This window comes from Lathamus discolor, chromosome 1 (genome assembly GCF_037157495.1).
Source record: "Lathamus discolor isolate bLatDis1 chromosome 1, bLatDis1.hap1, whole genome shotgun sequence".
Lineage (NCBI taxonomy): Eukaryota > Metazoa > Chordata > Aves > Psittaciformes > Psittacidae > Lathamus > Lathamus discolor.
In genome coordinates, this window is record NC_088884.1 from 76,223,275 (window position 1) to 76,240,317 (window position 17,043).

The window sequence follows — 17,043 nt, forward strand, 5'->3', positions numbered from 1 at the left end:
GGGCTTTTTTTTGCTTGAAGTAGGTAGGCATTGTGAATAAAGAAATTTGTCCATAGACAGGGAAATTGTGCTTCACAGAAGTTCCTAATTGCACTATAAACATCTTGTATTAGAAGTACCTATCAAAAAGAAATGGGAGAAAGGCCAGAAATGCACTTGTTTTCATGTATCTGAATCTGTGGTTGTTGAAGAAAAATGGAGACTGATAAACCAAATGAGTCTAATGAGAATCGCCCTGAAGTCTGGGTACTATAGAACATGGTATGTAAGCAGAAGGGTAAGGTGGGTTTTGTTTGGTCTTCTGAGAAAAAACAAAGTGGTGATCTTATTGCTGTCTATGGCTATCTGATGAAAGGCTGCAGAGAAGACAGAGCTGGACTCTTCTGAGATACATGACCACAAGAGGTTGCAAGTTGCAAGAAAGGCAATTCCAGTTGGGTGTTAGGAGGATCATTTTCACCATGAGAATAAGTCAGACATTTGAACAGGTGTCCAAAGAAGCTATGAAGTCTTTATCTGTGGGGATATTCAAAGCTGAGCTAGGCAAGACCCTGAGCAACCTGATCCAAATTGGCCATACTCTGAATGAGGAGTTGGGCAAGATGGTCTCCAGAGGTCTCTTCAAAGTTACATAATTTCTTGTTTATTAAAACTAAGCAAATAAACCTTTTAAACTACCCTTATTTTCAGTAGTGAGTGTCTGGAGTTTTCTGGTATCCCGAAATGAAAATCAGGTAATCTTACTTGTTTCTAAATACATGTGTGGGGATGTAACTTCAGCTGCCTTGCTGAAGTCTTACAGTTTTTCTTTTCCTTTTCAGGAAAAAAAAAAAAAGGGCAAAAAAAGCCCATCAAGAAGTTATTGGTGATCTTGTAAAGACATAATTGCAATCTAACATAGATTCTGTGGTTGTGGGAAATGGTGATGCGCATAAAACTAATAAAACCAAGAGCATTTTGTAGCAGTTATCGTTAATTCAGCAGTATAAACATCTGGAGAGGCAAAAAGGGAAATGTAGGAATGGTGGAAGACATCCAGCCTGCTTGTTCCGGTGTGAAAATGCCTGCTGGCAGGAAGGGGAGTTAAAGGTGAAAGCTAGTGGTTGGTGGAGGAGCAAGGCCATAAATATCTTGTAACTATTAGGAATAATCACCATGGCAGACTTTCACTCCTAATAATTGGTTTATGTCTTCACTTTTAGCTTTACAGTAAAAAGCAGTAGAGTATTAAGCCGCATCACAATAAAAGGGAGAGAGATTAGTGCTTAGTCTAAGCATTAACAAGCTAAGCTGTTTATGAAGATCCACCAGGACATGAGTTTTAAGAGGGTGGCAGTTTTGTACTCCAAAGTGCTCTCTTAAAACAAGATGTGCTCTGTTAGAGATTTCACGAGAGGACAACTAATAAAACTTGTGAGAAGGCTTTTCAATGGTAACATCGTCTATATAAAGCCTTCCTATTTTGTATTTCCTAACTGTTTTATGTGAATATCTTTAATTTAATACATACAGGTGATACTAATTGTAGCAGGAGAAACAAGCACAAGAAACTTCCAAAATGAAGCTTCTCTGAAAGTTAACAGGGAGAAGATTCAAACTAGGCTAAAAGTGAGGGGAGTTTCCTCTGGGGAAAAGTCCTGAAGAAATTCATACTGCTGAGACCACTGGGTAATTAATAGAGCTGTAGTCAAATGATGCTTTAAAAAACCAAGAAACATTAACAAGTGAGTTTAAAAATAGAAAATGAATGGAAAGCATTTCATGTTCTGTTCACTCTGCAGAGTGTTTCATAAGAGAGGAGGAGGAGGAGGAGTTTTTCTTGGTCTATGGGATTTTATTTAATCTTAACCTTTCAATACCTATTGACTTCAAAACAGTGAAGCTCAGAGAAATACTTGAGGAAAATGCAGAATTACAGTTCACACTTGGCTGGCTGATAGGTGTTCAAAGTCATCACCCTAACAGTTTTCAGTCTTTGAGTCCATGAGAGCAAGAGGGTGGGATTTTGTGGGCGAGGTGCTGCAGGGTTTCACACTGGAGACTGAAAGCATCTCTGCTGTTAGGTGGTGGAGGTACTCAGTGCTTCTGATGGCTCTGGTGAATGCCAGTCGCAAGGGTGGAGTAAGGGGACAGAGACTGGAAGTGCCAGTGTTCTTCTGGGGACTAGGAGGTACAGGGTGTGGAGGGGAAGTTTGATATGCTCCAGCATGATCTCTTACTGCTGGCAAGCTGGGAGTGGTAGGGGCTGAAAAATGGGGTTGGCTGAGGGACATATAAAAAATGTGCAAAATATTACATTGTCCGTATAAGCACCCCACTGCAGATTGGTGAGCTTTTACAGCTGTCGTGTTTCCATGGTGTTTCTGTGTCTAGGCTTCATGATTCTGCAGGACCCTGCTCTGCAGGACTGGGTTTAGAAACAGGCTAGTGTGGATGCTCATGGATGACACTTGCATACATGTTTGCACATGTGCTATGGACACACGTGCTGTGGACCTGTGTGCCTGCAGTCAGCAGCAGTGCAGCAGTGAGAGGAGGATGTCACAGAGCAGTTAAACTGGATCTGGATGGCATTTCAGAGCTTGGCCCTTAGCTCTAGAGGACTAAGGTTCTGGCATTGTGCATAAAGCATGGGACAAACAGGCTTTCTTCTTGCTTTGCAGTGAAGTCAGTAATGTGATGTTTCTTCTTTGTAACTCTCTTAGCAGTACTGTTGGCAATGAGAGGCTGGTGAGTTATTTCTCAGGGAGTGCAGAAATGCCATCCCCTCTTAGGCCAGTGGGCATTCATGGGCAGGCAAAGACAGGGGAAGAGCAAGGAGGGAAACCCTAGGATTTTCTAGGTCCAGGCCCCTTATCCCATATGGCCAGATAGCCCACACTTGGAAGCGGTGCCTGTTACACACCTTATTGTCACTGTCACACCAGCAGTTACTCTGTTAGCGTGACCTGGAGCTGGTAACTCCTTTCAGCAAAGGCAGCTTTTCAGGTGCCATGTGCTAGTGTATGTTGAGATGCCAGCTGGCTCCCCATGCCACTTCTAACTTAGTGCATGTTAATTGTGTGATGCTGATCAGCTGCTCAGTCCTTGGGTGCCATTTCTGTGCCAGGAGTGGGTCGGTGGCTACCAAGCCGTGTGCTGGTCTGGCCTGCCAGTGGGTGGTGCACTGCCAAGCGACCATGGGGGACAGGAGTGTCTTCTACCACACAGGTCTGGTGTCCTAAAGGGAAACCTATCTGCCTGCCTTTAAAAACAGCCTTAAAAACTGAAGTTTGTTTCCATGGCAGCAAGTCTGTTAGAGATGTCCAGGAGGCAGGAATGACAGCAGGGTGTGTGTGGCCTATCCAGGGGCAGGGTCCTGCTGTCTGCTGCCAGGCTGGCCCCATGTTTTGTTGCTCCACCAGCCTGCCTTTATGTCCTCCTCCTTCAGTCCATGCCAGCCTGTTGGAGAAGGGAACTGGATTTTCAGAGTTGTCTCCATCTGGTTCAGTGGCACCCAACATCTGCAGCAGTTTTCATCTGTGTATTCACAAGTGTGAGGTTCCAGAGCCCAAGAGAATGGGAAAGCTGAGAAAAACCTGTCTTGCTAGGCACATGATCTTCAAGGCATGTTTAAGCCATTCAGTGTCTGTTTCTGTCTTTGGTCTCCAGCAACCTTACTGAAAACGTTATTTAATGTTTCCTTTCAGCCGTTGCAGTGGAACAAACCAGTCACTCTGTCTCCATAAGCACCTTATTGTCCACTGTTGCAGGGGAGCAATTAACTTCTGCCGTGAGCTGTTCTTGTTGGCCACTACCTGGCTATTACCACAATTTCTACAATTGCTAAGTTGACCTATTCATGTAATTGTAGATGTTATATAAATAAAGTTTTTTTTTTTTTTTAAAGAAGTGCTAGAACTGTAAAACCTGTCAAACTCATAATCCTGGGTTTAACTTTTCCAATAAGTCGTGTTGACCTCAGGGTGAGAGCACATTTATGTGTCCATAGGATGAAAGTCCCAACACCAGTTTTCCCCAGTTACTCACTCTTCCAGCTTCACTGTATTGAGGCTCTTTCCCAAGCCTTGTGCAGAAGAACTTCCCTAAATACCCGCAGCTTGTTGCTAGTGTGGGGTCTCTGAGGGTGTCAGTTGCTAAATCTCTAGTTTATGAAAGCATTGGCAAGAGCAATTATTTTAAAGCACATGTGTTCAAAGCATCTGGCATTTAGTTATTTGGTTTCCCAACACCCCCGAGAATCTATTCTTATATTCAATTTTGCATAAACTTTTAAGACTAATGGTATTAGACAGAGACTTACAAGCCTGACCTTCTTGCTCGTAGCAGGCTGTTTGGACTTTTGTTTGCCTGATCTGGTGAATAAGGCATCTGACCTGAGGGAGGGGCTCCAGGTTGTAACATAAAAAAGGAGGCTGTATCCCATGTGCTAATGATCCCCACTGGTTGTGCTGCTGCCTCTCTCACAGCAGGTTTCCTCTTTCTGGTTGTGAGCCCTGGGGTTTTTGAGAAAACTGCAGAGTAGCTGTGGAGAAACACACTGGGTATTTGTGAACTGGAAAATGCTCTTGGAAGGAAATGAAGAAGCTGGGCGGGGAGGCTGAGAATAGGGCCGATGGATAAGGGAGATCTCCTGCTGTGCTTCAGGGCCTTTTGGGGCACAGATTCACTTCTGACAGGTGTAAACAGTTAGGGGGAAAAGATTTATTTTCTGTTACAGTTGGAGCATGTCTTTGTTCAGTTTTCCAGTCCCTGCAGCCTTTTAGAAAGGGAGGGCTGTGGGACCAGGAGCAAGGCATAATCTGAGTTTCAGCCTCCTATCTGACTTGAGATGCAAGTTTGGGGTCCTTTCCTACCTTTCCATGCTTTATCTTGTCAGCTGTAGGCACAAACTTTATGGTAGTGGCTGCCCGTAGCTTTGGAAGTGTGAGATCTGTAGGTGATAGCTGAATACAAGTAATACTGTGCGGCTGCTGTGCAGCAGGAACATGGAGGCAGAGACTGCATGGGGCTCTTCATCCTCTGGTGAAGTGATGGGATGGTTCTCCGTGTGTGTCTATGGTTTTTGTGAGTGTGTTTTACTTTGTGAGCCTGGCAAGGCAGCATACAGTGGTCAGCCGACTAGTCATCTGCATGGTTCCTCTGCTCAGACTGTGGCCAGGTGGCTGGGTGCCTTCCTTTCCTTGTCCCCTGAGGCCTCTGCTTTTGAGACTAGTCTTGGTCCCCACCTGCCCCTCCTGTTCGTGCTTTCCTGCTTAGGAATGCTTTGAAATCACTGTTGGATTTGAAGCGGCTTGCCTTGGCTAAAGGTTTGACAGAGTGATTGCACAAATGGTATGTTACTATTTTATGCTTAGCTGTGCCAAAACTGGGGCTGGCCCCAGCATATGATCTGTATTGTTATTGGGGTTTTTACTGCTGAGGTTATGGTTTCCTGTAATGCGCTTTTAAAACTTGAATTTTGTTTTTAAACTTCACCTCTGTCTCCTTGCATGGTTTGAAAAAGAGAAAACAAACAAGAAACCCAGAGGAAGCAAACAAAACCTCAGAAATCATAGTATGTGGTTCCCACTTCTCCAGAACAAATAGGCATTCAACAATAAATGCAGGCATCACCTCAGGCAGTGCTCTGTACAGGGAAATGCTTGCTTATGTATGGAGTCCACAAGCTGTAATCAGTGTCGTGCTGTCTCTTTGTGTAGAGGCACCTGTGGTCTTTGTACATTTTGTAATACACACATGTAGTATATGAGTATATATTGTGTATATATGAAACAATATGTTATGTGTAGTGGATTATATATCCTAATTTATTTTTTTTTATAGACTAGAGAGAAAGAGATACGTTGTTCTGCCTCTGCCTTTTTTTATCCAAATACTGAATCAGTGAAATGAAAATGGAACCTCCTCTGCTTTGACTTTGAAGTGTGGACAAAGAAATTCATTTGTGTTTTGAAAAGACGCTGTCAAAGCCGTACTGATAATTTTTGTGAACACATTCCAATGCAACTTTTATCCTGTGTGGGTTTTTATTTTTCTGTGTTTAGGAGATGGGGAGGAAGCCATTTGATGGTGATAGCCTATATTTGGGTGATTTTTTTTGTGGAAGGGTAACAGTCAGCATCTTCGGTTTTAAAGTCTGAGAAGACTTCTGAACTTCTATATACCAAGGAGTTTGGAAGGTCCAAAATCTCAGTGTTTTTCAAGCCTGTAACTTCTATTCGGGCAGCAGCATATCTGAAAAACACCAGTTTTGATTTAGAGGTGAGCATTTTGGTGCTTACTGTTTATAATTGACAACTTTATTTGCAGTCAGGCCTCCTTTAGCTTCCAGTTCCACATATGAGATCTTCTTATGGCCTTTCTTCCTGCTGGAGCAAAGAATCATCTGCTCTTAGAAACCTCTTTCTTCAGGTGTTTGTAGACTGTAATTAAGTCCCCTCTCGATTTTTGCTTGGATACAGCTTAAATGAACTGCACTTTTTGGTGTTTCTCTACAGGGGCTGTCTTCTGGCGACTGAGCTAGTGTAGTTCCTTTCTAAATGAAGGGACATTTGCTGTTCCTTTCCAAAACTGTGTCAAGTGACCACAGAAGCTGATTTCCCAGGAACAGTTTCCCTAATGATGTGTATTAGGGGAATACTCCTCCCACTTCCAGTCCTGCTGTTTCTGAAACCATTTCTGAATCTCATTTTCTCTGCTGTGTTGCACTGGGAGTTCATGCTCACTTACTTAGGCACTGTGAGCATCAAGTCCTTTTAATGCCAAAGCCTGATTGCTGCCATAATATGGATATGCCTTCACAACATCTGCATGGGGCGTGGGGAGGAAAATGGAGGTGGGTGAGAAAGAACTGTTTTATTTGAGTTAGTACTTCTTTGGATAATATTCACATATCTTATAAAAGAATATGATTTTTTTAAGGCATTTAATAGTATCAAACTTTAAGGCTGCAAATCAAAGCTACCACCTCAGTCTGTGCCTCAGTCCCGTATACGTAAAGGGTGATGTTATAAAAATAACATTTTTTTTTACCCCTAAGTAAAAGAATTCAAAACATCAGGGACTGTATCACAGCCGACAGCTATGCTTGGGTAAGGTCGTAGTGGGAAGGGAAGTTAAAGCACAACCTGTAACTCAGGCATCTGACTGAAAACTGTCAAATTCTTTGCAGGAAAGAAGGTATTAACTGATTATTTAGGTGTTGAAGGAACAATGTGTCCTTGTTTCTATCTTAATAACTTTGATAGTGATACAAATAATCTGTGGGGTTTAGGTGGACTCCATGCTGCTCAGGGAGGGGAATGCTGGTAAGACAGGTGATCCTTTGTTAAGAGAATGGCTACTACTGTTGTGTGTAGTGATTACTGTACATCACTGCCTTTCATCTTTGCCCATTTACTTAATTTTTCCTTCCTGGCAGGCACTTTAAAAAATAGGACCCTGATGTTTGGTATTCAAACAGTATCTCCTTTGTCGAGCTGTTTCAAGGGGTTTGGTTTCATTATTTGTGGTGAGAGTGTGTGTGCATGCTGGGAGGGGGAAATGCCACCTGGAAAATCTGTAAGAGGAACTGTTTGTCAATGAATATGGGCTCTTACCTCACGGGAGTTGGCGGGTAGCTTTAGCAGCATTGGAGGTCAGCATTTCAGGCATGATAAACAGGGCTTGTGCCTGCCAGGGTGTGTTATGTGAGTGCAGAGCTGGGCACTAGGTATGGTGTGAGCCAAGAGAGGAGACAAGGAAGCAGTTATTCCTCCAGAAATGTCCAGTTTGCCTTTGGGAGGCTGGAGAGGCTCAGACTGCAGAGCTGGGGACTCTGAACTTCCTTACGAGTGGCATGTACACCAGCACACCCAGAATCCGTGCATCAGCAGAGGCCCCTTTCAGGTTCCTGATGGGATGTTTCTGCTGACAGAGATGGAGCAACCATTTTCACCACAAGCAAGTTGTGTCCCTATTCCAGAGGTGTTTTCCCCTTGCAGCTGTGTTCCCACTTTGCAGCTGTATTTGTATGGCATAGGGCTAGTGATCACCCTTGGATCCTGCTGCTAGCTGTATAGGGGCAGCAACCTCAGAAGTAGGATGCAGGCAAGGATGCAGTGTTCATTCAAAGTACAGCTTTGCAAACGTGGACCCTTGATTCCAGTGTAAATGCCATCTGAGTCAAAGGGTCTTATTAACTTGTGACAAGCTGAGTCTGAGACTGCACGCTGTTGTGCAGAAACAATGCGGGCTGTGCATCTAGGCTCTGTGGTTCATGATGGCAGTACAAGGTCTGTCATGGACCAGAAGGAATTAGCTGAAGCCCTTTTGCTCAAATCCATGACGCAGCTAAGAGAGAGATTATTTAAATACCCTTTGCTGGAGAACAGTTTGACTCATGAGGGGTCTTCTTGCATTACACTATTCAGAGAGGTCTCTTCTGTTACCTGTGCAAAGCACTTTGACCAGTAGTCTGCTGTGGTCTCAAGTTTCTAGGTTTGTCTTTCTCTAGCTGTTTTATCTGTTGGTTGGACAGTGAACTTGAGAAGGTGAGATCTGCCTCTTCATTCTGCTTATGCAGATAAGCATATCCCTTGGTGCTTCTACAGGTCTTCTTTGCAGGCTTGTTTCAAATGACATGCAGTCATGCATCTCTTTTCTGTGTGATTATGATCTGTCATGGTGGTAATGGTGGTATGTTTTTTTTTTTTCTTTCCCCTTCAAGTTTAGGTTCAGTCGTATACCCCTCAGGTGGGTTTGTTTACCTGGTGGTGCTCCCTTCCTTTTTACTGTAGGGGGAAAAAATGTGAAAGTGGTGAAATGATGTTGTTTCTCTGAGTACTTGCATTCTCTGTACTTGGGAGGGGTGAAGGTGAGATACAGAGTGCAGCTCTACCTTAATTTATTTAAAAATACACACCAACTCACTAGTGCAATGTGGTTATCCATGCAGAAAGTGTTAAACTTTTTAATGACTAGTGTTGAAATGAATGTGGGGAGCAGGGCAGATCTTTTTATTTACTTCATAAGCTCTATTTTGCTGTACATCTATCACATAGGGTGAAATTTAGTCAATATTGGAGAAGATCTATTTTTTCTCTGGAAAGGAGGTGGTATGTTGGACAAGATTGAAGACTCACTTGGATAGAACAATGTTGGATAGAAATATTTTTTAAAAGGAAAGCAAAACTTGCTGGGAACTCTGATATTAAAAAAAATGTACAGTTGAAGTAAGCATTTTTGACCTTATTTTCCACTTTTCCTCCCCTGCCTTCTTATAATACTATATGGAACAAGGAAAGAAACAAAATGTTGAGGCTCTTCAGAGAAGTATGAGTATCTTAGAAAGCCGCACATGGTGTTGTTAAGAGATTATGTTTAATTTTTTACATATATATAAATACAGTTATATTAAAAAATTGTTTTTGACAAACACAGGAGTAGTATTCTGCCATGTACAAACACAGCCCTTCTTGGTTGTGTATTTTTCATGTACACCTAAATCACACATACTGATTATCGCTTCAGCTGTGATGCGTAGAGGAGCACTGAAATCCATGTCTGCTGAAAACTATCATTATAATGTATATGGCGTGCAGCATAGAAATAAATTGACTTGGATGTGGTGTGCAACTAAATCCAAGTGTATAATTCAGCCTTCATAATGGACTTTAAAGATCTTAAGTTTTCACTGTGCAGAATGTTGCATAGCCTTTTCTGTTCTGGGTGTAGTGATCTGGAGAAAGAAAAGAGAAAAGGGAAAGTCAACTTGTGGTATATTGGGTAGATCCTGCTAGCATTGCCTGTCTTAACAGCAGATGGTGGAACCTACAGCAGGATTAGTAAATAAAAACAGAGGACAGGAGTTTGGTACTTGGACACCTTGCTGTAGATAAGCACAACATGCAGTGCTTACACTTACAGTTCTGAGGTAATTATGTCCTATTTTGAGCTTCCCCTCTTGCATTATCTCATACACAGCGTTTTAGAACATACCGCATGTTGTATCTGGAACCAATCTGGACTTGCAAGGAGTACAAATGGGAAAGGACATGTTTAAAGCTTTTCCTATCAGTGTTAACATTGCCCAAGTTCACTGATTGCACTTATTTTGTCACTTTGTAAAGTTCCTACATTTTGGTTTTTGTTTTGTTTTGTTTTTTTAAAGTGGCAGATGCATACTAAATGTGAGTCTACAGGAAAAGTGGGATGATCTTGGTAATGGAAGTGGCACACAAGCTTTCCGAAGGAATGTAACCTTAGACACAGAAGACAAGATCTTAAATGCATGTGTCACCCTGGGTTGCTGTGATGAATGGGTTGTCTGGATGCTTGGCTTGAAACTTGATGTTTAAATTCCAGAAGTGGTAGCGTTCACAGCCGCACCTGAAAACTTGATGCATACTGTATTTTGATAAAGTATAACAACAGCGCTAAATTGTTTGAAAAATCCAATTGCAGTTATCTCCAGTTAGCCATTTTAAATTGCTAGATACTTTTTGGCCTAAATTTCTCCATGGTTTACTTGAATTTTCAGGACCTCTGTGGAAATGAATTCAGGTTTGTGAAGCATCTCCCTAGAAGGGAATTAAACAGCCCTGTGGGAACAGAATTTGAATTGTATTGGTAAAGGAGAGATGAGGCTGTGCATGAGACCGTGAGAATAACAAAGCATGGGGTAACTCCCCAGTTAGGGGAGCACCATGCGTTCTGCTTGTTGGGTAAAGCACAGATTCTATAGAGAAACTGTTTGATCATGTTGTTAAAACATTCCTATTTTTAGATATATATAATGCGCAAAAGTATACTGAATTAAACCTTCATAAATATTTCTTAATACCTAGGTGCTTTGCAACATTAATGTTCAGTTAACATAGTTTGTATGTGAAATTTATCAGTTCTAGTTAAATTATTGCACAGAGAAATGGTAGCTGAGATTTTGATAAGTACTGTGTAGACTCTTCAAATGCCATATTTTGTGTGCCAAAATGCCTAGCATTCATGGACTCATGCAAGGATAAGAGAGGAGAATTCTCCTCTAAACAGTCAGTACATGATAGAGCTCTGAAGTTCATAGGAGGTTTCAGCTGGGAATGGGGACTGGCAGCCCGCAGCACTTGTTCAACCGTGAACTTTGGAATCAGTATTTTGAAGGCTGAGATTTTTACCAGCTGAAGTGGCCACCTTTAGGATGTGGATTTTCCTAGCCATCTGGATAGCTAAATCTGTTGGTTAGGCTTTCTTCCCTGTGTATCTGAATGGTTTGCAGGCAAGTTTTGCCTCATCTTAGCAATGCAGTGTTGCTCTATTCATACCTGTCTAGAATACTGTCACCAAGATAATTTTCTCTGGTTTTTGTTTTGGACAGTCTCAGCAGTTCAAGATCATGTCAAACATAAGCACCTGTAATTTGTCAGCACCAGTAATCTACTCTTTCCATACCATGTCCTTCTTGCTTTGGAGAAGACAGCACCCTTTTCCTCCAGTGGGTCCCTTGAGCCAGCCTCTGTCCTTTCATTTCAGTATTTCATGAGCACCTTCTTGCTTGGCCTCTTTATTCCATGAAACCTCTCTGATGGTTCCCCATACCCCTCCATCTGAAATACTCTTGTCTTGGAGAGGGTGTGCTGTGCCTCTCAGTATGACCAGTATTCTATAGCCTGCTCAATTTTTCCCATTTGCCTAAATTTGTCTGGTTTTGGCAGAGTAGACTAAGGTGTTATGGGGTATTATAAGCGTAAACTAAGAATGATTTACAAATAATGTCTACATGCTGTGCTCATGAAGAAAAGGAAGGAGTGGGAAATGTCCTGGTAGCTGTCTTAGAGCAGAGAGGAGAAAAGCAGGAAGGGGGAGAGTGTCAAGGTGGGATTCCAGCAGTGTATTGCTTCGTCCATACCTTTCGCAGGGTTATTCATTTGGAATGAAAGCTGTCACAAGGCATCATAACAGGCAGTGTCAAAGCAATGTTAGATGCAGTTCTTCAAAATTATTTTGGTGTTAAATGCAATGTGTTGCTGTCGCTGAAAGCCATCCATAACCTTGCAAACTGGTTAGACTGGCTTTAAAGCCTAGAATAACTCTAAGCAGTTTGTGCGGATCTAAGCGAAGATGGCAGGGGTGTCAGGTTAATCAGCAAAGTCAGATTCCAGAGGGCTAAAATGACCAGCTGAAGGCCTGCATATCTTACAGTTTTACAGCAGCTGAATCCTCGTGATGAGTCTGTGAGTTAGAGGTGACAAACATCACAAAGTGCAGCCTTAGAGGACATGCCCTGTTTCGCTGGGCATCCATGACTAGATTTCTCTTCTACTTGCATGATGATACAAATCTCAGAAACTTCAGGGCTAATTACGTGCTTCGCTGATAGCTCTAATTTATATGTAACCTTCCTTCCCAAAGGGCATCTAAAGTAGATTACAGATGATCGCGTTGCCGTGTGTAGCTTGCCCCAGAGGTACAAGAGACGGCAAGCGGAGGCTTTGCACAATATGATGTGGGGGAGATTTGGGCAGAAGTTATCCAAGTGTTTTAAAATTGCACTTGCCAAGGCATTCTGGATTTCCAGGCAAAGATACCACTTTAAAGCTTTTATCTGAATGATCCTCACACAGTGAGGTACAGGTAGTCCGCAGATCCACTGAATATTTCATTGCAGTCAGCAGGGAGTGACTTGCGCTCTCTTGTTTGTGAGTAGAGAGGCTCAGGGAGGGTTGAAAGAGAGCAATGTCCTCTCTCCTGAGTTAATATTTAGACAATGCTACCTCTTTTTTTCATAAATACTTCTATTTTTATAGATCTGCATTTCCCAGAAAGCTTTGTGAGTAAGCTCTTCAGAAACTTAAATACGGTGTTTGGCCCTTGCTGTACAGTTACTTCTCTTGGCAGAGCTGGGTTCACTGTTCTTGAGCTTCTGATTACAGGATACATATTTTTCATTTTAATTCCTTGGTGTGTCTTTACTCAAATTACCTCCTTCCTTGCCAGCAGTGAAGGTTTGGTCTCACCACAGAGTAATTACTAGCACTGGAGATGTACATGCTTCTCCCTTCTTCCAGTCACCCAGCTTCTGCCCAGTGCCTGTGTGTCGTATGTGTGTGTGGTCTTAACAGCTTGGAGGTTGTAAGCCTGCTCTTATTTTTGTTATCTGTTTGCGGCTGAACTCTGCTGACACCTCACCAGCTTCATAAGCTTAGATGCATAAGGAAGGGTCTTGTGTCAGCCTTGCAGACTGCTGGTGGCACAGCCACAGCACCATGGCTGCCTCCCACAGTGTTGATGCAGCATGCGGTTAATTCAAAGCTCTAAGGTGTATGTGTTTGCTCTCTGTTTTAATGCCATATATGCAGTAAATACTCTGTTTGAAAGCAGAATAAAGCTTTGAAAGAAAAAAATCAACACTCTTATCTCTTATGTATATTTGGCCTCAGATTCCAGCTGCTCGATTTAATGAGCTCCCACAACTACTGACGAGTTATAGCAGAGGACTGTGCTGTGTGCTCTTGGGATGCAGTACAGCTGGTATAGGGTACTCTTCTGCAAGAGAAAATGATTTATATGACTGAAGTCTGGCAGTAGGGATGGGAATAATTGTAAGTCAGAATTGCAGTTGCCAAAAATGCATTTGATTTTTTTATCTTTTTTAAGTGGGGTTGTTAATAGCCTTGTAGGAGTGTTTTAAAAATTGAGATCTTCCAAGTTCCTCTTCTATCATATTTTAGACCTGGGATAGTAAGTCCCTTCTCAGCAAGCCAAACAGCGGCTGCTTCATGAATGGAAACTACCAACTTACCATGCCAGCTATCTTCCAGTTCTTGACAGTGCAAGGCAAACCTTTCAGCTTTGTTCAGTGAAGAGTTGCCTGACTTTCTCCTGAGTAGTAAGCTTGAAGTAAATGGAGCTAAGGGACAATTCTTCCAATGCATGATGCACGTTTCATTGCTGCCAGTCAAAATATGCATCCCATGCTGTGACTTCCAGAGGTTCAGGGGAGGAAATTAGCATGATCATCAAAGCCTTTTTCCTCTTTTATATTTTCTAAATGAATCCTTGGGGGAAAATCTTGAAGTTAAAAGTATGAAAAATCCCTTGGTTTTAAAAGTATAGTATCACCACTGCAGCTATTTGATGATCACAAGCAGTAGAAGGAGCAGAACTGGCTAAATGCTGTCTCTACAAGGAGGAATAAAACTGAATCAGCAGGTATTAGCATGTGTAGGACATAGCTCCCTGGCTGCTTTACCAAATGGCTTGTTTAGTCTTGTTCTCCTATGTGTAAGCAGCTTTCGGCAATGTACAGTGATTAGTGTCCTGTGTCTTTCCTCACTGCTCCTCTGTGTATCCTGGGGCTAGGATTAGGTTACAGCCCTGAAATGGCATGGTTGTCTGCATTGACTGAGAGCTGAATAGTAAGGGCAGAGTTTTGTTGATAGCCTTCTGTGTTTGTTTCCCTTCTCTGGAGGAGGACTGTCCTTATTTTCATTTGTAGTCTTTCTGTCTCTGACCTAAACATGTGGTGTCCAATTTCCTTCCCTGGCAGGTGACCTGGAAAATAAGGAATGGTGTCTGGCTACAGAGTTTACTCCAGCAGCAATAAAGACTGAGCAAGTGTTGTGCGAGACATCAGGCCTTGCTCCTTCAGTCAGTCTGACTGTCACAACCACGTCACTGAAGAGGGAACAACCTGAGCTACAGACGGATGCCCTGGTACCTGCAGATTTTCTGTTCTCTCTGCTCAGTTAGCCACTGATTCTCCTAAGACTGCATACCAGTGTAGCCTCCTTGGTGCCAAAGCTTGTCAATTCAGGGTGCACACTGCAGTCTGCTTTAATGGTTTTAAATGTTTGCTGTAAGAACTTGTGCTTCAAAACACTTATCTGCATCTTCTGTTCTTAATGGTTGAATGCACAATTTTCTCTTCTGTGCCAGCCCCAAAGCTTGGAGCTCATGTGGCTTTAGAAGTATTTAAACAGTTTCTATGAACCAGTCCCACCTGAACTAACCCATTTTCCCTGTCAAGCCTGTGACAAGCTAAGTGTCTTCCATAATAACTTGCTTAAGTGCTGCAGTGCTTTCCCTAAGCAGAGGACGACTCCTTGTTTGAAACAGTTGTAGAGTTTCCCTTGTTTGCCTGCTAAGTCACTTCTTCCAGGTCTGTGAAGTTTTGATAATGCAAGCTGCTGCTTCCACACCAACCTGCCTCATGAGGAGCATTTGTGATGCCTTTCTGACAACAGGTGGAGCAGCCAGTGGGCATTCTCAGGGGCTTAGTTTGGCTGTAGTTGGGTTAATGAGAATGAACTGCTGTAGCTCATAGCTCACCAGGGTCCCCTGTGAGTGGAGGAAGAAGTAGGACGGTTCTCACTCCCCAGGGTGCAGTGTCAGTCCAGGCCGGGTGGAGTTAGTATATGCTGAAAATAAATGTTTCCACTTGGATGTGGGTCAGAAATATGAGCAACAAATTGTTTTATGAGAAACTGAAAAAATTCAACATGAGTTTCCCATAATTCTCTTCTAGTCTGAATGTGCTATGCCCAATACATAGTCCTGCTGTAGTCTGTGATGCCATGATTTGCAGATTACACTAGGAGTAGCTGGTGGCTCATTACCATTGTGTTGGATTAGTTACACAGTTATAGAGAGAGTTTGGCTGCATTGAGCTTGCTGATGTGCCAGACTGACTTCCTCAAGCCTGGATCTGTAGCACACAGGCAGACTCTGGGCAGCAGCTTGGCAGCCTAGTGCCCCAGCCCCATCAACAGGGCAAGCATATGTTTCCTCCAAACTTCAGTCATCCATGACTGTCTCTTTTCCTGCTCCTCTACATTGTGAAATGAATTTAGGTCTGATAATCTGGTGCTTCAGTAACTGACACCTTGTTCTTGCTCCCAGATGACAACACTGCCAGGAGTGTTTCTGTCTCTGCTCGAACAGACTGTGCAGTCCGGCAAATCCTAGCGGCAGCTCTGTTGCTAAGAGAAGTAATTTGAGTGGGTTGCATGCTAGCTTTCAGTCTGAAATGTCATCTCTGAGGCGTAATCTTTTATTTAGCTAAATATAGTAGTGAGAAAAGCCATAGTGGGAGTAGTCAGGGCAGTATTCTCTGTAGCCTGGTTTAGCAAACTGTGTGAAGCAGTTAAAGCTTTGCCTGTAGGAGAGCAGGAGGAGAAGGAGCCTCTCCATTTTATGGAGAAGTCATCCTCAAATCCCTCTCTTAAGATTTTTAAGATATGTGCTTTGGGTTTTCATGCTGTTAATTTCTTTTTTCTAGATGAAACCACTGAGCCAGAAAGTTCTTCCAGAGATTAAATTGGAGCCCCATGAAGTGGATCAGTTCTTGAATCTCTCTTCTAAGGAAGGTCTGTTAGTTACCAACCTGAAATGCAGTGGGAGATGACCACAATGCATAATAAATGTACTTCAGCCTGATTGAATATTTGGCTTCCTCATTTGCCATGTTAATCTTTAGGCTGAAGCTGTTGCCTTCTAGGGATTCAACTCAGGCTGCTGAAGAGCCAGACTCTTTCTGACCCATTTATGTGTTTTTCTTGTGGAGGGAGCTTGAATCCTTAAATTATTTAGGCTTAATTAGGCTTTATCCTTACTTATTTAGGCTAGAAATCAATTTGAGGGGACTTAACTAGGGCTTAGAAAACAGAGTGTAAGTGGAAATGCTACTGCTTTAACCTCATACAAAACCAAGGATGTGAGTTTATGGGAAATTTAAAGTTAGGTGCATCTGTTTGTAGCATACTAGTTTTAGTAGAGTTTTTAAGAATTACTAGGATCCTTTTTCACTAATCTGTGAATGAGGAATGAGAGACAATGATCCCTGCCCTGAAAGTTGAACACGGTTTTGTGGCACATAATCTGTTAAAACAAGAAAAGTTGGAAAGAGCCAAATATTTGGGCTGAAATTTGAGCTGATGAGCTCTTCTCATACTTGATATTCTGTTAGTGAACTCATTTGTGTAGGTAAGTATGACTGCTCTAGGGAGAGAAACAAGTAATGTAGCAGGTGGAAAAAAGGGAGGCTATATCTCAACCTAGGGAGTAGAT

The 17,043-nt window shown here is 42.5% G+C and overlaps 1 protein-coding gene across 3 annotated transcripts in view; it reads left to right on the forward strand.

The window, feature by feature from the left end:
* CREB3L2 (cAMP responsive element binding protein 3 like 2) overlaps positions 1-17,043 on the forward strand; it is an 82,565-nt gene that overhangs the window by 42,159 nt on the left and 23,363 nt on the right. For all 3 annotated transcript variants that reach the window (XM_065681435.1, XM_065681425.1, XM_065681444.1), the window contains 2 exons: positions 14,525-14,691; positions 16,256-16,343. In XM_065681435.1, the coding sequence (XP_065537507.1) occupies positions 14,525-14,691; positions 16,256-16,343 (255 nt within the window). The remainder of the gene's footprint in view (positions 1-14,524; positions 14,692-16,255; positions 16,344-17,043) is intronic.